The sequence below is a fragment of the Triturus cristatus genome, chromosome 12 (genome assembly GCF_964204655.1).
Source record: "Triturus cristatus chromosome 12, aTriCri1.1, whole genome shotgun sequence".
NCBI lineage: Eukaryota > Metazoa > Chordata > Amphibia > Caudata > Salamandridae > Triturus > Triturus cristatus.
The window spans coordinates 229,720,271-229,740,807 of NC_140595.1; the positions used below are offsets into that span (position 1 = coordinate 229,720,271).

The 20,537-nt window shown below is 43.8% G+C and overlaps 1 protein-coding gene across 2 annotated transcripts in view; it reads right to left on the bottom strand.

Annotated features, from left to right (window-relative positions):
• The window catches only part of PLEKHG4 (pleckstrin homology and RhoGEF domain containing G4), a 1,592,954-nt gene that overhangs the window by 298,295 nt on the left and 1,274,122 nt on the right, over window positions 1-20,537 (bottom strand). For both annotated transcript variants that reach the window (XM_085638629.1, XM_085638628.1), the window contains exons 14-15: window positions 10,401-10,625; window positions 8,777-8,947 (exon numbers count right to left, since the gene is read on the bottom strand). In XM_085638629.1, the coding sequence (XP_085494755.1) occupies window positions 8,777-8,947; window positions 10,401-10,625 (396 nt within the window). The remainder of the gene's footprint in view (window positions 1-8,776; window positions 8,948-10,400; window positions 10,626-20,537) is intronic.

Genomic DNA, 20,537 nt, shown 5'->3' on the forward strand with positions numbered 1-20,537 from the left:
GCCCAGCCATGAGATACACAGTCCTTACCAGCGTCAAAGGTCCTCCACTATGGACTGGCGATATTCTGGCCAGTTAGCTTGTGTCCAGGAGGATAAAGCGGAAGTTAGGCCCAGCAAAACGGGGCTAGCCTTTGAAGAGTTGGATGTCTTCAGGGGGTATGATGAGATTTAAGGTATATGATTTGGTCACATTGATCGTGAAGCCCGACACGCTTTCAAAAGCAGAGAGGCAATGAACAAACGCAGTTAGGGAGGTGGGTTACGTGAGTGTAAGCAGGGCGTTGTCCACAAAGAGGCTCATTTTATGGGTGTATCCTCCAAACAGTATGCCTGCTACATCTGCCGTTCCCCGAATAGTGATGGTGAATGGTCCGACTACGAGAGCGAAGAGTAGTGGTGACCGCGAGTGCACCAGGGGAGATGAGTGGAGCTCGTATTGTGTCAATTGACACAGATGGTGGCAGTTGGATCTACATATTGTTGCTCGGATATGAATTTACCTTCAAGAAATGAGAAGACAAGAGGCATTTGGCAAAACAGGAACAAGTTGGTCTGATTAAACGCAGCGGCTGGGAGAGCATCTACAGAATGCATCTGAGGAAAGTCTCTTTGTGTACAACGTTTGACTGACATTATATACAGCTCGTGAGGTACAATAAAGTAATTTCTGCATTCCTTAAAAGCATCTCAGTCATAAATTTAACAAGTTTGGGCATCTGATAAGGATGCAGATGTCTTTTGTCCTCTGGGAGAGCTAGTGTGGGCCAGTGTGCATGTGTCCAGATGTCTGTCATGTGGCGCGTGTGATCACTACGTGTGGTGCACATGTCGTGTTCTGATTGGCAGAGTGTTCCTATCTACATATGGTATCTAGCTTTTGTGGTATTTTTGGCGAGTGCGAGCATTTGGCCAATGTGTTTTATTGGGGACAATTTCCTCGGAGCTGTTTGTGGTGCAGCTATCCATCTGTGAGATCGATCAGGGTTTTCCCTGGGTGCATGTTTGTCTTTGGGATAAGTGAGACACCACCTGTGACCTGTCTTTCGATAGGCATGGGTCGCAGGACCTGCCTGACCACGTATCTCTGACTCGGGGTTGATGGAGGGGTCACCATGGGAATATCCAACAGCAACAGTTGTCATAGCGTACATCGACATTATCTTTACTGATATTAACACAGTTTTGCTTGCCTAGGTCATAGCGTACATCCACATCATTTCTACTGGTAACAAAATTGTAATTTATGTATGGATTATGGCATACATTGACGTCGTTACTCTGGAATCTACACTGTTGTGTGGGCATAGATTATGGCTTACATTGATATTGCATTTATGGTTATCTACATTGTTACGCAGGCACAGGTTATGGCATACGTTGACATTGCTATATTGGTATTGACGTTGTTGAGCCTGCACATATCATGGTATCATTGACATCGTATTTAACCATTCCAACAATATGATGCCATGATCTGAACTCTGTCAAAGGCACTTCTCTGCATCAAATGAGAGAAGGCATACTGGGATGTTGTGTCGGTGGGATTTCTCAACCAGATGTGCAATCCAGCATATTTCATCCGCTCCCTGCCTGTGGCAGATAAAACTGACCTGGTCAGGATCTGTGAAGCCAGATAGGTATTGGTTCAGTCTCTTAGCCATGATCTTCATAAAGATCTTGGCTGCAGTGTTCAGGAAGGCTATGAGGCAATAGGAAGAATATAGCGCATGGTCTTTCTCCGGTTTGGGAATGAGTCATCTCAGCAGCCACCATGGTGGGAATAAGCCCAGTGTCTTGGATAAAAGAGTTCAACAGTAACAACAGCTGATCCCTGTAGACTACGGAGGAATATCCTGTAAAAGGTAACAGAAAGCCTATCTGGCCTGGTGTTTTCCCGGTTGGGAGCTCACGGAGGGCCCGTTGGAGCTCTGCGGCTGTAATAGGGATGTCAAGGAGCGCAGCATGGTGAGGATCCATTGCGTCCCAGTCTGCAAGATCAGCATCCATCATCTCCTGAGGGATTACATCTCATGTGTATAGGGCTTAATAACATTCATGAAAAGCTACTGCATGGTTCTTTCGGTAGTTGTGCACGTTGAATCATCTGTTTGGATTTAAGCAATATGAGCCTTAGCCTGTTGGTGATGTAATTTACGGGCCAGTAAAGAGACAACCTTGTTCCCCCCTCACAGTACCTCTGTTTCAAGGCCAGAAGTAAGCGCTCTGCTTTGTTGGTCCTGTGTGCTCTTAGCTGTCCTCGCAGTATCCCGACCCGCCGTTTGTTACATCTGGAGGGAGTTGTTTGGTCGAGTCTCTTGAGAGCCATAATCTCTGCTACTGGATTTGTCTCTACTAGCCTGGCCTCCCTCACTCTAGTAATGGCAATGTTTGAGACCACCCCAATGACAGTAGTCTTGAATCCATCCCAAAGCGTATGGGGTGGTGTATCCAGGAGTGCGTTAAGATCAAAATATTCTACAATCGCCTTTCGAATCTTTGTCTACTGGGTCTCTTAGGAAGTGAGGAGGGAAGCAACTTCCTGGGAGCCCCCAGACCACCGGACCTCACCAGCTCAACGGGTACATGGTCTGAAATGAAGATGTCAGAGATGGCCACTGCATCATAGTCGAGAAGGAGGGAGTTGTGAGAAAGACGTAGTCAATGCGAGAATAGGAGAAGTGGACATGAGAATATAACAAGTAGTTTTGTATTTCAGAGTGCCTATACCGGCAAGCATCTACTGACCCCAAATCCACCAAGTCATATTTGAGTTGGGCAGACATTGCACCCATTTCCTGACAGGATGCTACAGTCTGATCCAATTCCAGGTCCCATATCAGATTGAAGTCACCTCTCACTATAACTGTCTGTGAGTGGGTGTATGAGTGTCTGAGTAGGTCTGTGAGAGTGGATGTATGAGTGTCAGAGTGGGTCTGTGAGTGGATGCAAGAGTTTCTGAGTGGGTCTGTGACTTGTGTGAGTGGGTCTGTGAGTGGGTGTATGAGTATCAGATTGAATCTGTGAGTGGGTGTGAGAATCTCTGAGTGGGTCTGTGAGTATCTGAGCGGGTCTGTAAGTGGGTGTAACAGTGTGATTGAATCTCTGAATGAGTACATTAGTGTCTCACAGAGTTTCTGAATGCATTATTATTATTTTTTTTGCTGGCGTTATTTGCGAATTCGTCACGACGTTACACGAGGGGGCTCTGCTGACTGTTAGGACACATTCCTGAATATTGCACATGCAAAAGAAACATTTTCTGATGTGATGTAATTGGTCCCAGAAACACCCCTATATGCAAGCCATTTGTCACAACACGATTACCCTGACCCCTTATACCCCTTTTCACCCAGTACCTCCAGTAGGTAATATATATATATATATATATATATATATATATATATATATATATATATATGAGAAACACCAGGGGCATGGAGCACTCACGGGATGCTGCTGATTAAAAGAGTAAATGCATTTCGGCGCAATGCCTTCTTCAGTACTCAGTAAAGTGCACCACAAGTTGTTCATGTTTCAAAATGCGTTTTATGGCAATTTCATTGGTTGAAAAAAATCATAGTCAGCAACAAAGGACTGCCCTCAATGTTCATTCTAAATGTCAGTATAACTGGCTGCCATATTTGCGTGCACATCCTTTGATTTTATCTCTAATGGCAGGCAGGTCGTTTTTCCATAATCAAGGTTATTCAGGTCACAAATGAACACATTCCTCAAAGCTTTTCGTACGGAAGGAAAAACGAAAAATAACTGCTTTCACTTGCACGCTGACTTTATCCATGCAGTCCTTTGTGATTTGGCTGCTATCTTTATCCAAAAAACAGGGTGCCACATCAACAGTCTCTCTGTCCCTCGTCACTGCTGCAAATTTGATTATGGCACTTACCCCGTAGGTTAAAGTCTGTATGACTGTCCCATCCATTCAATAATAGACAACCATGAGTAAAGGGAACAATAACTCACGCGACCGCAATCCACTGCTGATGACGTCAGATATTACATCACTGATGACATATGTGTCTTTCTGTAAAATAAATATTTATTAAATATGTATAGCTAAAGGTTAAAGGAAATAAAAATGGGTAAATAAGTGAATAAATACAGTGATGTAATATCTGACGTCATCAGCAGTGGATTGCGGTCGCGTGAGTTATAGTTCCCTTTACTAACTATAACGGGGGAATTTCATTGGTTTTTTACGAGGGAAATGTCCAGCTAACTATAACATGTGTGAAACCTATGGTTTTTTAAGTGAATTTGCAAGGTTTTTTAAATGCTAATTCCTAACTATAACATGTGTGAAACCTATGGTTTTTTCAGTGAATATATATATGCACACACACACACACACACACACTTATATTGCATGCGTGGGAAAGAATGTGAATGATAAAGGCATCTGTGTGGTGAAGTTATACATACTGATAAACAGACACCGAGACAAGTGGCAGATGTGACCCTTGAACTGCTGTCTACTGCAGGCTTCATTGCCAGCCGCCTAAAACATGTGCTATTTTATATTGGGTTCCTAATAATCCAATTCATAGGGCAATTATTATGAAGAACGTGGGAATTTGAAAAAAACAGTACATGCTCTCCCTTACATGATAGGTCCACGGCTAAATAGGAAAGATACATTTGTTATTATGTTTTTTCCTACAGAAAACTCACAAGTGTAACACTGTGTGCATTGGGAAAAAAGCACCATTATGAAAACAAAACAATATGTTTTTATACTCTTATTGTATTAAATGCAGAAGGTCACCACTCAGCATATTCCATTGCCAAACAATAAATGAGGGTAACTGAGTTATCCAACTTTTGCTAAAGTGTTATATATAAATATAGGAAAGTACATTCAGAGAGATCAAAGAAATAGCTACTCATAGTACATAAGCAACCAACAGAAAGTAAACTAAATAGAACTGTTAACTACTGCGAAGTATTAGTAGATTTCCTAAACAGATAAAAACGTGTACTAAGGTGCTTTCTTTTATGTTAGAGGAACAAATGTCAATGCCATAGTTAAGAACTTTAAAAGCAGACAGAAGTGGCAGACAGAAGTGGAAACAGAAAACTAAATATGTTCATGTCCCTGGTCAAGCAGCAAATGAGCCAGTGAAGTTATAGTTTGCATGCTATATAGATAACACCATGCTCTCTTCAATGGCTAATTGACCTACAAATCTTAGCAGTTGTATAAACAAAATAACGACTTCTGGCATCCCATTAGAAGGCATGCTGTGGCAGTTAGTGAGCAAAAGACACACAATTGATGGACGGAATGCAGAACAAATCCAAACATTCTCCCCCAGTCAAGAGATCTGGGTTAAATTCATCATTCTTTTGCTCACCATGCCACCCCAGTTTAGACCTGGCCATATGCAAATCAGTCTTGACCATATGCCTCATGGGAACAGTCCAGCTCGAACAGCCAAGCCAGGTCCTCCCTGGACCAGAAACACGCCCGGTAAAAAGCTACCATACATTTTCATGTATAAAAATATGCCTAAAAAAATCAAGGCAAAAACCAAAACAGCTTCTGGTAAAAGTGACCGCAGAATCCACAAAATGCCCTACAGAAGCCATACAGAGAGCAGTGGGAAGGGAAAGTATGCCAGGAAAGACAGCTTTAAAACATGCATTCTAATGATGTGCTTCACCAAAAAGAAAAACAAAGAGTTCCCAAAAAGCAAGCAGTTGTGGAAGAATATAAGGAGCCACTCAGGGAAAAGGTAAACAGGCTAGGCTCCATCGGAGAGACTAAATTAAACTGGACGGCATAAAACAAAGTCAATGAACAGAAAGCATGCAAATGTGAATGACAAAAGGCAAAGCCAATGGTAAGCAATGGGCGGAATTAATATCTACATCAGGTTCTAGCAAGTCCCCACAATGTCTTTGCAGTGGCTTTGACCTAAATAAGAATCCCATACACAGCGGCCTTCATATACCTCAGTTCTCAGACACTGGAGTTCAGCTTGTATAGAAACATTAGGGGGCCTCTTTCTCTATGATGACATTTGACCTTCAAGATCACATGGAGCAGACTGATATTCAGAGTAGCTAATGCTTAGCGTACACAGCTCTGACGCATGCACTTCATACACATTGGGACATAGTGGCCGTGGAGCCACTGACACACTGTCATACAAAATCCCTGCACTATGGGCAACGGCTGCAAGCTTATTAGCTGGTTAACCAAAGTTTAATGTGAACACACATGCACCCCCTTAACCGCACTTCGTGATAAATGGGAAACTAAAGTGGCTTGACAGCCGCTGCCTGGTGAAGAGCATTTATGTAACTGACGTTGATATTGACCAGATATTGTGCTTCTTAAATTGTTCCCCTGCCAAATATTAGATGTTGTAATGCATGATTGTCGGTGCCCTGCTAAGTTGCCATGACACATGTATTGTGATATAGGTGTGGTAGTAAAGAATGTTCACGCAATGTTTTGCTCTGTTGCTGCTTTCACCAGCCAAGCTAATTGTTCATAATTAATGGCTTTGCATGTACTTGAGCAACACAGCTTAATTAGTGAACAGCTATTGCCCCCTTTTTAGGTTTGGTCTGCACAGGGCTTGCACTGTGCTTGTGAAATCTCTTGTATTTAGTATATCTTAAAAGGGGGCTCCGGACGTAAAAGCACCAGGCACCCCACTAAACACCGATTATTGCTATATAGTAAGGAGTTCTCTGATCATTAGCGCCGAGACACCTGTATGGGTATTTGCGCGCTTTAAAAATAGCAAAAATAAATAAATAAATAACTATTTTACAACTAAACAGGTAGTCACAAGGGAAATTATCTTTCGGGCACTAGGGTCATGATTTGAATGGTGCAGCAGTTGCAGTGGCATCGGGACACAAAGTTGTCAGAATTCCTGTAAACACCTAATATTGCTATATTTTATTACTAAACAGGCAGTCACAATTGCGGTTACCTTGCAATTGAAAGCAGTTTGATTTAAATGGAGCAGCAGAAGCAGTGGCACTAGGGCCAAAAGTTGTCATAACTCCCCTAAACACCAAATATTGCTACATTTTACTACTAAACAGGCAGTCACAAGTGAATTTATCTTGCATGCAACAGGGTCATTGTTTGAATGGTGCAGCAGGTGCAGTAGCACAGTGTCCAAAAGTTGTCAGAACTCCTCTAAACACCTAATACTGCACTACTGTACAACTAAACAGGCAGTCATACGTGCAGTTATGTAGCAAAAACTAGGGTCATGATTTCAATAGTGCAGCAGGTGCAGTGGCACCGAGACCAAAAGTTTCAGGCACCCACTAAACACCTAATATTGCTATATTTTATTCCTAGCCAGGCAACCACATGTGCAGTTACCTTGCAGACAACAGGGTCATGATTTGAAGGGTACACCAGGTGCAGTAGCACAGGGCCCAAAAGTTGTCAGAACACCTCTAAACACCTACTATTACTATATTTTGCTACTATACAGGAGACACAATTGCAGTTATCTTGCAGTTAAAAGGGGATTGATTTGAATGATGCAGCAGGTGCAGTGACACCAGGGCCAACAGCTCTAGTAACCCTACTAAACACAGAATATTGCTAAATTTGACTACTAAACAGGCAGTCACAAGTGCAGTTATATAGCAGGCACTAGGGCCAGGACTTTAATGGTGCTGCAGGTGCAGTGGCACCGGGGCCAACAAATGTCAAAACTCCTCTAAACACCAAATATGGCTATATTTAACTACTAAATACGCAGTCATGAGTGCAGTTACCTTCCAGGCACTAGGGTCATGATTTCAATGGTGCAGCAGGTGCAGTGACACTGGGGCCCAAAGCTCTAGAAACCCCCCTAAACACAAAATATTGCAATATTTTACACTAAAAAGGCAGTCACAAGTGCAGTTACCTTACATGCACTAGGGTCATGATTTGAATGGTGCAGCAAGTGCAGTCGCACCAGGGCCAAAAGTTGTCATAAATCCTTTAACGCCAAGTATTACTATATTTTACTACTAAACAGGCAGTCACAAATGCAGTTATCTTGCAGGCACTAGGGGAATGATTTGAATGGTGCTGCAGGTGCTGTGGACCAAAAGTTGTCAGAATTCCTCTAAACACATAATATTGCTATTCCATCATTTCATTCTATTATTTCCCTCTTTCAATTTTGCTATTACTTACCCGCTCTATACCACTAGCAACAGCACAATATATTGCCATTTTGTACATAAACACATCGTAACACTTTAACAGGCTTCCTGTAACTTATATTTTACAACTACTCAGAAAGCTACAACTTACAACAAAAACCAGCTTATTATTAATCACATAGGCTAAACCTAATGCATTTACCATTGCTTGTTCTATATTGTTGCCATACTTACAAAGATGTACATAACTGGGACCTTTGGAATTTCTCTGGAACTGACTATGCTTTGTACTTCACTGTTAACTGTTTGTATTGTAAAAAATTAATAACATTTATTTTTAAAAATGTTAAAAGCACAATATTGAAATAAAAACAAGAGCAGAAGAGAGGGTGTGGTGTAACGTGCTGGACTGACGACTTTGGAGCCGGTGGAAACCAGGTTCGAGTTTCGGCGTTAACATCCTGTGATTCTGGGCAAATCACTTAATCTCCCTGTGCCTACCATCTCAGCGCCATGAGACCCTCAAAAGTGATTTGCCAATCCTGGATTGGTTGATAAATACTTCAAGGAAGTAGAGCAGTGCTACCTATGTGAATGTGACGTTAAGCAAGGTTACTCTCACCTTAAAGGACCTCTTGTAGGCATACACATCTAATCCTCCATCGATCTTCTTGGATTTGCTGAAAAGGATCAGATCCTCAAATAGGAAAACGTGGCGCTGGCACTTCTTACGACCCACCCAAATGGTGAACTCATTCTGCCGCACCAGATGCCCTTGTTCCTTCAGGTTCACCTGTGCAAAGTAAAGGATGGTAGTGTTAATGAACTTACAAAGGAGCAAATCACCCAACATAACCATGTGTGCTCCTTCCCATCCCATATGCTACACCTTCCTCATAGGTCACACCTCCCATATTCCTCACTTCCTCCCACAGAGCACACCACCTCTCATAGACACATCTCTTGCCACACAATGCACCTTCTCTTAAAAACCAAATCTCAGATGGACCACAGCTTTCCCACGAACTTCAACCCCTCCCTTAAACCGCACCTCACCCTATAGGTCACACCTCCTCCCTACCTTCTTTCATACTACATCAGTACAACATACTACAGTTCACACTTGCATCAACAGACTTATCACCTATTATCAAGCATGCGTCTACCCCTGCCTCTACCCATAGATCACACCTCCTTCCATAGAAAACACCTCCTCCCATTGATAACCCTGCCATTCAGTGAGCATGCCTCCTCACATACCACACCCCATGTGAAAGACTACCCCTTCAGTATGATTTACCACAACACTTTTTATAGACCTCACATCCCTTAAAGACAGCACTTAGGGCCTGACTAAGAGTTTCGCAGATACGTTAATCTGTCAATGGATATAATGCGCTTGTAATAATGTGGACAGGATATCCATCCTTCAAATTCTAACTCAGGTTTTTACTTTCATAGCCCAGATTTCCACATCTAATAGATCACACTTTCTTCCGCAGGGAACACCGACTCCCATTGATAACCCTGCTACCCAGTGAGCATGCCGCTCCAGAGACCATGCCCTATGTCAAAGACTAGGCCATCAGTGTGATTTACCACACGACTTTTCAAGGGCCTCACATTCCTTAAAGACACCACTTAGAGCCTGACTGAGACTTTTGCAGACATATTAATCTGTTTCAGAATATAATGCGTTTGTAATAAAGCGGACAGGATATCCGTCACATTGTGACAGAGTAACCTGTCCTTGAAACTCTAACTCAGGTCTTTACTCCCAGAGTCCAGTAATCCATTGACTCGCATATACAAAACCTTTCCCCATAGACAATGTACCATCCCAGTATGCTACATCGTCTATAAATAATCCCACCTACAAGAGACCATACATTTAACCATAGGACAAGCAACTTATAATGGACTGCATCACTTCCCTTCGCAAGACCCCGTTCCCAAGGCCAAACCTTAACCAACAGGCACCATCCTACCCAATTCTATCCTTTTTTCACCATGCTACCTTACATTACAAATCTTTTTTTATGTTTTATCTTTGCCAATCCTAAATCTCCCTACCTTCATTAAAATGTGGCAATTTCTTAAACAGTCATTAGGCTTATTTGATAGCAGCTCTAATAATAGTATTGATAACATAATTGTTGCAGATTACAAACCAGAAAAAACAGGCATCTATAGAGATTCTGAAACAGCTCTTTTGGTCTCACATGAAAAGTCTGAATTATACTCACATCGCAGCCCCGGATGGCATCCATTGCAAGTAGGTCATTTCCATGGCGCAGCTGGAATTTGACCATCTCCAGGGCAGCCCATAGGTAGCAGAGCTCCTGCTTCTGTGCCCCGCTGCACTCACTAATAAAGTCTTTTAGCAGGAGGGAATACTTGCTCATGCGCTGAATAGGCTTTAGGAGGTAGGAGGCTAGGTCCATCTTGTCCCCGAGCTGAATCTGCTTTACCTGAGCGCAGTGAATAGGAAGAAGCAAATTGAGCATGTGAAAGAAGCTGTCAAGTCTTGAATACCTTTACAGTCACCACAAAAGTAAGACTTTTTCATGATATAATGTTAGGTATATCAAACATACAAAAGGTGATGGGGGGGGGGGGGGTGCTTGCAATAAGTCTAACCACTGGTAATCACTCGGTCTAGCATTCCAACACATTGTTCTTTTGCTAACCATGCCACCTTCGTGCCAGCTATTTGCAAATCAGTCTTGGTCCTGCTCCAATGGGAACATTCCAGCCTGAGCTGCCAAGCCAGGTCCTGACCTAACCAAAACACACGCAAGCCAAAACCGGTATGGCCCTAATTGGGGCTCTTAAGTCGGGTGTAGCTTAGTTTCAGTAGCACAGTGAGCAAGTGGTTGACGGCCCAAATAATTACCTGGCTGAGATTAATTCAAGCACTCCATCCATGACTTTTCTGTATATTATAATTGTTATGTATGCTCTATCAATAATAGTAAAAGTGAAAAAGTTAAAACATCGGCACACCCAACATCAAGAGACATGGACTTGTAACCTCTAACAACTACATGGCTCATTCTTTTTAGGGTGCAACTCCTATTTACTCCGAAAACAAGATTCCAAGTCAGGCTTTCCAGTAAGTCCATAGTATAAGGATCAGAAAATAACCCAATATCGTCGACATTCAATGTAATCTGTGGACTGAAGCACATAATGTGCCATCCACTAGGCTGGTAATCAAAACAGGATTTCAAACCCACATGTGTACCTGACTGCTGCAGCTTCTTAACCTTCATAAAACTGTTGAAAAGAAAAAAGGCCAGATGTACGACCCTATTTTGCCTGTGCAAACAGGTTTGCGACCCTCTTGCGCATGCAAAAATCCTGTTGGCCATGTACAAACCCTATTTTGCGACTCACAAAAACTTGCGACTCGCAAAATAGTGTTTTGCGACTCGCTATTAGGAAGGGGGGTTACCTTTCTAATAGCAGCCTCAAATGCCATGTATGACTGTTTTGCGACCGTGGTTGCGGTTGTAAAACAGTTGCAGTTAAACCGCTCGCAAACGAGAAGGGGTCCCCAGGGGACCCCTACCCCCCTGTGACTGGCTCTAAACATATTTTATAAGGGCAGCCAGTGGTCCCAGGGACCACTGCCTGCCCTTAAAAAATGAAATTGAAAAGTTTCATTTAAATTTTTTTAAATGCATCCCGTTTTCCTTTATAGAAAATGGGCTGCATTAAAAAACAACTGCTTCATTTAAAAGCAGTTCCAGACATGGAGGCTTGCTGAGCCCAGCAGGCCACCATCCCTGGGAGGGCCATTTATTCCCAATGGGGTCGCAAATTGCGAGTGCCTCCTGAATATTGATGAGGCATGCAATTTGCGACCCCATTGGGATTTGCAAACAGTGTCTCAGACACTGTTGTACATGGCAATTTGCGACTCACAAATTGCGGGTCGTACATCTGGCCCAAAGTTACTTACCTGCTGTAACAATCTTTCTAGTGGATTCTCGATTTCTCACCTGCACCTGGGTGAGCGCAGCACCAACCTCGATAACACCACAGCCCTGGTCTCACCGACGACATTGCATCTCACTGAACTCGACGACCTTGCTTGCACCGTGGCCACCGCCTCGTTGCACCGACTTTGACAGCATCACAACATTGACCTCACTGACAACACTGCCTAAGCGCCGTCACTGACGCCTCTCTCTGCACCACAGCCTTGGTCACTGCCTCATCGCACTGCCCTTGATGATACCATAGCCTCGGGCTGCCGAAGACAGCATCATCGACTCGGACGTCAGCGATATTCTCTGACGCCAAGTCGCTGCCTGCACCTAAGCTGTGGACACCACATTGTGAAGTGCACGATGCACTGCCTGTAACACTGCAGCCCGGGCACTGCCAACATCAGCGCTCCTGACTTTGATCTCACAGAGTTCGATCTGCAACACGTGTGACTCCAGGGACTCACTAATTTCTGCATCGACCTGCGGCATCAAAGCTGCAATGCCTCACCGCCGCACTTCACCGCAAGGTCCTCAAGGCCTCTTGAATTTTCAAGGTACTCTTTGCGGGTCTTCCCCGACGCTGTAGCTGGCCCTCGACTCCATCGTGGTTGGACAGAACTGTTGGATTTGTTGGTCACAATGCCGTGATAGGTCCTGGTTGGTGCTATCAACTTCAAGGAACTGTATTTTCGCTTTTTTCGTAAGAAATTCATATCTTTGCTTGCGTATGTTGGATTCTTGTCATTTTGGTCTTGTTATGTTTAGATAAATATTGGCTACTTTTCTAAACTGGTGTGGTGTCCATTTTGTAGTGTTTTCACTGTGTTTGCTTTGTACAAATACTGTACACATTGCCTCTGAGATAAGTCTGACTGCTCGGGCCAAGCTACCAAGGGGTTGAGTAAGGGTTATCTTGGGATTGCAATCCCCTAGAAGGAAGGGTCTCTGTATGAAGCTGGCTCTGTATATACTATACCAAAGTGAGGTATAGTGTGCACAGAGTCCAGTGGAACCCCAAAGGTAGGCAGAGGTAAAGTTAGATAGCATCTCACTCTTTATGTGTGGTAGTGTGGTCGAGCAGTAAGGCAGTATCAGAGGACAGTGTTAAGCATTTGTTGTAAACACTCAGTCAGTAAATGAATTCACACAATCAAAGACTGAACTTCAGACCAATTGTTTTTGTATGAAAATATTCTTTTAGTTATTTTATTTTCTAGAACCAATCAAGCCTGGCACAGGTAAGCAATAAATACTTTACAGTAAATATACAGTTGTAATACAGTTTGGATTTGTAATAGTATATGCACTTTGTTTTGACTTACAGTAGGATTTCAGAGAAATGCAATAGTTTGTAAATACAGTACTTAGACTTTAATGGGCTTTTCAGTAAAATTACAGGTAAGTTACTTTTGAGATTACTTTTCTTACTCAGAGTAGTATACCTGGATACTACTCAGGGACATTTCCTGCAAACAGGTAAGGAAGATAGTTTTTGTTAGAGCAATTTTAAAGAATTTCTTTAGGTTTTCAAACTCCACAAGAAAAACAGTCAATGTTATCCTATGGAGGAAAATAGTGTTATCGGTTTTAAGGTAAGTATTTGGTAGTGGGAGTTGAGGTTCTGGGGGTAGACTCAGGGGTCCCCCAGGGTCAAGGATGCACTCTTTTGTTTCTTTTTTCCCTCATTCGCCTCTGATCCCAACAAACTAGTAGTCCGCAGGTCACCACTGCTTCTCACTTTGGAGAGGTAGGTTTTATGGGGTGCTGCCCCATCCCTATATTGCCCACCTACCAGCGGTTCATCTGCTTCGTACCCGTTGCTGACCTCTCGTTGTTAATGAGAGGGTGTATCATGCTCTACAAGGATTTCAAAAGACTGAGGACTACAACTCAGTCTGAGAGCTTCCCAAGAGGCTTAATCATAGGAAACTAGGCTGAAGACCAATTTAACAGGCAGTCCCATATGGCTCTCTTCTTACTATTTCTTAATCTGGTCAAATCTATTTGAGATGTTTTATACACAGATGAGAGCCATTCTAAATGTGTGGGAGGCAGGGCCGCAGCCCATTTCTTGCAAATTTCTCGTCTGGCCAACAAAATGGCAAAAAACAGAAAACCTCTAGTGTGGCCAGTAATTTCAGTTTGAATGCCAAAGATTATTAGACTGAGAGTTATGTGTACTGGGTAGCCTAGAATAGATTTTAGAGTAGAGCTCACTTTTTGCCAGAATTCAGAAATAGAAGGGCAAGTCCAAAACATGTGTGTGTCGGGGGTCCTTTACATGCTACATTTTTTACATCTGGCAGGTGGACCGTTGGACATCTTTGAAAGCCTGGCCGGGGACAAATAGGCCCTATGTGTGGTGAAAAAGGGTGGTCTTGCACTCCCGGATGTCCAGTACTATGCGTGGGCTTTTCAATTAACCCACACAAGAATGCTGTTGAAATCCCCAGATTCATCAGATAGAGGAAAGATGTTTACAGCAATGTTATATCAGGCGGGGCTTCCCTATGAAGGTTTTCTTTTTAAATACGGAGACAAAAAATTCTTTAAAAAAGTTAGGCTGAAGGTTCTTTGGGGCGCAGCTCAAATATGGGCCTGAATTAAAATGCTAACTGGTCTGGAGTATTACTCAAGATTAGCTCCATTATGGGATAGCCCGGGGACCCCAAGTTGTCTTAAAGACATGCTGGCCATACCATTAAAAACTGCAGGTTTATCAACATGGTGAGACTTAACTGAGGATGGTTCTCTCCTTTCTTGGGTGACCCTTGATAATAAATTGGAAGGAAGCATGTCTAGATTTAAATATATACAGTTAAACAGTTGGGCTCAAAATTATAAAAAACCGATTGGGTGTGGGAGTGACCTCGAAGAAGATCTTGTTAAAAAGCCAACAGGCAAGAAGGAGTTAGCCTTTTTCTATTGGGCAATCGAGGAGACCATAGACTGGGACTTTAGACTAGCTGGCGAACTATGGGAAGAATTGATTCCGGAGGAGGATTGGGTGGAATTATGACAGGTCTCTTATAGCACCTTGTTCTCAGTTGTGAAACCAGCTTGGCTGAGAAGAAATCATCATTTCACCACACAAAGGATGCACTCTTGTTACACATTCAGCGACACTAGGGCAGCCGGTTGCAGAGTGCTGAGGTCCAATGTTATCCAAGGGGGATAGGGGGCCTCCGGTTGGTGGCGAGCAGGCCTCTTGGTTGTGGGAGCAAAGCTCACGGACTTTAGCTCAGGGCAAAATGGAAAACAAAGTAGCACCAAAGGTGCACCCTCAGCTGCACTAGGGCGGCCGGGTGCAGGGTGCTGTTTCGACATCGGGCGCCCTGTTGTTTTCAAAGGACAACCTTCGGTTTGCAAAGGCACTGCAGGCTTGCGGACGAAGGTCTTCTGGGTGAGACCACCTTTCCAGAGATAAGTTGGAAAGTTAGGGGTTGGTTAGGCACCGTCGGTTTGGGCACACAAGGCAGTGAGGCGACTGGGGCAGGGGTGCCTTTTGGGGTCGGATCTTCTTACTAGCTCCTGGTCGTGGTTGGGGGACCTTCTGGATTTAGGCTGCAGGCGCTGACTGGAGGCTTGAGGCAGGTCAGGGGTTGCCGGATCTCAGGTCAGGATCGCCGGGGTGACCTCCTCGTGGTGTTTGCCCACTCGAGCTCGGGCCGTGGATGGCGGGTGCAGAGTGGGGCGGATTTGCGGTGTCCGGCTGGAGCCAGAGGTTGCAGATGAACAAATCCGGTGTTCACGGGAGACAAAGTCTTTGTTCTTGATGGCAGGCAGGACCTCCGGGGTTTTTGAGGTTGCTGGCTGCAGGACACTCCGGGATTCTGCAGGAGCAGTTTTGAGGGGGAGACAGGCCGGTAGGGCTGGGGCCAAGTCAGGGGGCGTCTTCCTCTTGCTAGCTGCTGCACGGTTGTTCGGTCCTTTTTCTTGTAGTTTCTTCTTGTCTGCGGAAGCAAGGTTCAGGGGTGCCCCTAAATATTAGATTTAGGGGTGTCACAGGTAGGTAAAAGGCAGGGACCAATGGGTCCCTTCCCTTTGGTGGGTACACCTCCTATTATGCCACCCGCCAGTGGGAGGGGGGCATGAGCCTGTTCTTGGTTGGCTGAGTCCCCCCATCTGCAAGATGGCGGGGACTGGGAGTTGTGCTTCACCTTGCCTTAGTTGGCAGAGGTGGGCACACCTCTCTTCCTCACTTGTTTTTCCCACCGGTTCTCCTGCCCAAAGTGGAGGTCAGAACCAGTGGGGACCAGTTGCTGAAAGCAGTAAGTGGCCTGGGGAAGCTCACAAAGGAAGCACGCCTTTGAAGCTTCCCCTTCGTGAACCCTGCCCATCCTGAGGGAGGAGGCTTGGCACCTCGTCCCAGGATGTGCATTGTTTCAGGCCCCAGAGAGCAGCAGGCTCTCGACCCAGGGGTCCAGAATCATGTCTTGTGGTGGCAGCCTGGACAGTAGTGATGGGTTAGTTTTCAGGGGGCATCTTTAAGAGGCCCTCTGTGTGCATTTTACATTAAATCCCACACTGGCATCAGTGTGGGTTTAATGTGCTGAGAAATTTGATACCAAACGTTTCATTTTTCAATGTAGTGTTGTGGAGTTCATAATGACAAACTCCCAGCACCATATACTCTTAATGGGAGCACTGCACTTACAATGTCTATAATGGACTTAGACACTGTAGGGGTACAGGGCTCATGCCCTTGTACCATCACCACTGGTATTGTGCACCCAGCTAGAGGGGTGACTGATCTATGCCAGGACAGTGGGTTGTAGGCATGGCACACAGAGATGTGTGCCATGTTGACTCTTCACTTTGTTCTGCACCAAAACACGCAGCCTGCAAGGGCAGTGTGTGTGTGTGTAAGGGTATCGGACCTCTAAGGGTGGCACAATAAGTGCTGCAGCCCTTAGAGGCCTTCTCTGGTCACAGTGCCCTGGGTACCTGTGGTACCATTTACCAGTGGCTGACTTGTGGCCAGACATGCCATTTGGGTTTAGGTTTCAATGCAGTTTTAGGGAAAGAACAGAGGCCCTGGGTACCTGATTAGCAGAAGCCCAGGGCACACTTGGTCAAAGCACATCAGCAATTCAGCAAAACGTGGGGGCAACCATGCAGAAAGAGGGCACTTTCTCACAGTCTCTACTTGGATAGTGTGTATACCACTGCAAACTAGAGACCCCCATTTCTAACAGGTAGTGTCCGATACTCAGACACATTCAGAAGGAGGCGGTTAGGGAGCAGAATCTGGGGAGTGATTTTCAAGTTGGGTTTCCTTCGATGATGGCTAATCTTGCAGTGATTCAAAGGAATTTGGCCCTAGTAGTCGTGATGTCCATTTGCAAGCAGAAACTTGCAGCGAAGAGCTAGTGACAGAGTAGATCAATGTAAAGTGCAAGCAGGTAACGGGCCAAGCACAAAGAGCTCACTTAGTAGACTCCTAATTTAGTTCATACAGAAATTGCCCCATTAACTGGAGTTGCTGGATGTTAGGTTAATACAGCAAATGTTTTGCCTACTTACCATCTTTTTCTGGGTGCAAGCTTCCTTGAGGAAACTCTCCAGCAAACAAATTTGCATGCTAAATAGTTTCTGAGGGAGAATGGAAACACACTGACATCTCACTTTAGAGGAGCTGTGTGGACTCCCACTTCACTTGCTGAGTTGAAAAACATTTCTAAGCCTAACACTGAACATAGCAATAGTGCACAAAACCATCTGTACAGTCCTACTCTACTCATGTGGTTTCATCAACACCCAATCTCGCACCGATCAAGAGCAGAGACAGGTTTTTGATCTTGCAGCATATGCTGCGTTTCAATTACAATTCTGATGCACTGCCCCGGTACCACCTATACCATGACAGGTATTCAAAATTCAGCCAGTTGTTGAACATTTTTGTGTCAAGTTTCCAGAGATTTATACTCATGTCAAGAAGATAGCAATCGGCAAGTCCTTTATTTTGTAAAAAGGGCAACTGCTGTTCAGGCAGTATATACCAAGTAAAAGTGCTTATTATGGCATCATGATGTGAATTGTGTGCAAGAGCTCTACTGGTTATGTGTGCAACCTGAGAGTATATACAGGCAAGACATCTGAAATAAATCCTGCAGGCTGTCCTTCCATGTTAGGAGTTAGTGAGAAATTTGTTTTTAAATAGATCTTGTGTAGGTAGAAGACAGATGTTCATGGTTGAAGTGAAACCAAACAGTGGCTGGCAGTTTGTAGTGATAATTATTTGGCTGTTGGCTGACAGAATGTGTGGCTGTTGGCCGGTGGAACATGTGGCTGTTGGCTGGCAGACTGGGTGCCAGTTGGCTGGCAGAATACGGGGCTGAAGAAATGTGCAGCTGTTAACTGGCAGAATGTGTGACCTTTGGTTGGTGGACTCCCCGGCTGTTGGCTGGGAGAGTGTACTGGTGTGTTGAAGATGTGTTATTACAATAAGTCAGATGATAAATGGTTGAGTAGCAATCCGATTGGTGTTTCAGTTCTGTTGACGTATGAATGTGATGTGCCTTTGAATGGAGGCAGTTTGTTGATGTGAATTTTGTGTGTGTTTGACCCGTGGCTGGCAGTGTTTAGGGCTTTGTTTGGCGGGCATGAAAGGCATCTGAATGGACTGTAAAGTATTTAGTGTATTGACGTGGCTTTACAGCTCACTAACTAGTCTGATACTGTTACTAGTATTTACTCTTTGACCCTTCTATTGTTTGTTGTGCCAAAAAACATCTGGTATGAATTTGTATTTCAATGGTGGACAGATAGCCCCTCACTATTTTGAAAGCTGAACTTGCTTTGAACCCATTAACTTATCCAAAATGCCCTGCAATTTTCACACATTCCCTGAATGGCTAAAATCACATGTTACTCACATATCTGTGACAGATGTGTTGAGAATCTGTGGCTATCCACAAAATTCCTACTACCCAGTGGTTCACCCAAGTAAACCAATATAGGCCTAGGAAGCAATACGACCTTTTACCTACATTCGTCCTACCTTGCTCTACATAACGGTTTTGGCACTGACTTTTTACCTAGTTATGTGCTGAAAAAATGTCGATCAGTTTTCTCTGAAACTGGTCTCATGTATTATGCATGAGGATTCCTAGTAACATATCTTAATCCCCCTGCACAGGACGTACACAGCAGGATTACCATCTTCTGTATAATAACTCTGTACAAAAGTTGCTGGGGAACTAGAGAAGAAGCTTTCATGCTGACACTAAACCCTGAAGTCTGGATCTGCATAAGCTCCAGCACACAGTCGTCTGACATCCCTTGAGGGGTGTCTAACTCGATGCCAAGACGGTGTCCTTCGTTCTCTACCATCAGGTAATGGGGTTGGCTCTTTCCCAGGGGATTCTTGGCTTTACACTCACATACATGCCAGGTACACTTAGACAGGGTTTGCATCGTAGGAGTACGGTCGATTACTGCCATGTATCAATATGCCTGCATATATTTACTATTCTAGAGCCATGGTAGAATTCTACCTTTTATTTAATCTGTCGATGCTTTTAATCTTGTATATCTGTTTCTGTCTAATGATTGTTGCAGCAAACATGTTTTACACTAGAATGACGCTCGTTCAATAAATGCTTATTGAAAAACGTCTCCATTGTTAATTCTGTGTATCTCTACGAGACGAAGTGAGCACGATTTACTGAGCGAAAGATACTGCACTGTTTCCAGTATCCCTGAAGGATCAAGGGTTGTTATGTTCGATAGTTGCCAGAAACCATTTGCTCCTTGGTAAGGTTAGAGGGCTTATTGTGGCACTCTGAGCTAGCAGGTCTAAATCCTGACATATCCTTTGTGGTGTCTGGAATCAGTCTGAACACAAATCCCTTAATTTATGTTGTCTAAACGCGCAGATCCTATGTATTATTAGAAACTACATGACACAGGTTCACAGATATCTATTGGGTTACACAAGTAGCCATAAAAGTGCAAAAGTACATTGATAGTTAAAAAATAATTAAAAAACACATTTGTGCTCTGTATCATGCCCATGCTAAAATTGAATAATTAGCACAATCATCATAACATTATGCAACTAAAACTGATCACCAAAAACAAATATTTTGTCGGGCCCTCGTTGCAGTTTTCAAGAATAATCCAACATAAAAGATGCATTCCTCATTATTCAACTGGAGCAGGATATCATAAGCTTCTCTAAAATCTGTGATACAATGCTTCTTAATTAATGGGAATAGAAAGCTTTTTGTGTACATTAAATAGAAGTCACAAAACAATAAAAAAAAATGTAACATTGATTGACCCAACCTCCCGTTGCATGGACAGGGGCGGGAATCTAAGTTAGTTTGAAAACCTGATGGGAAGCTTAGCAGATATTTGACAGAGTCTTCCCTGAAGCGA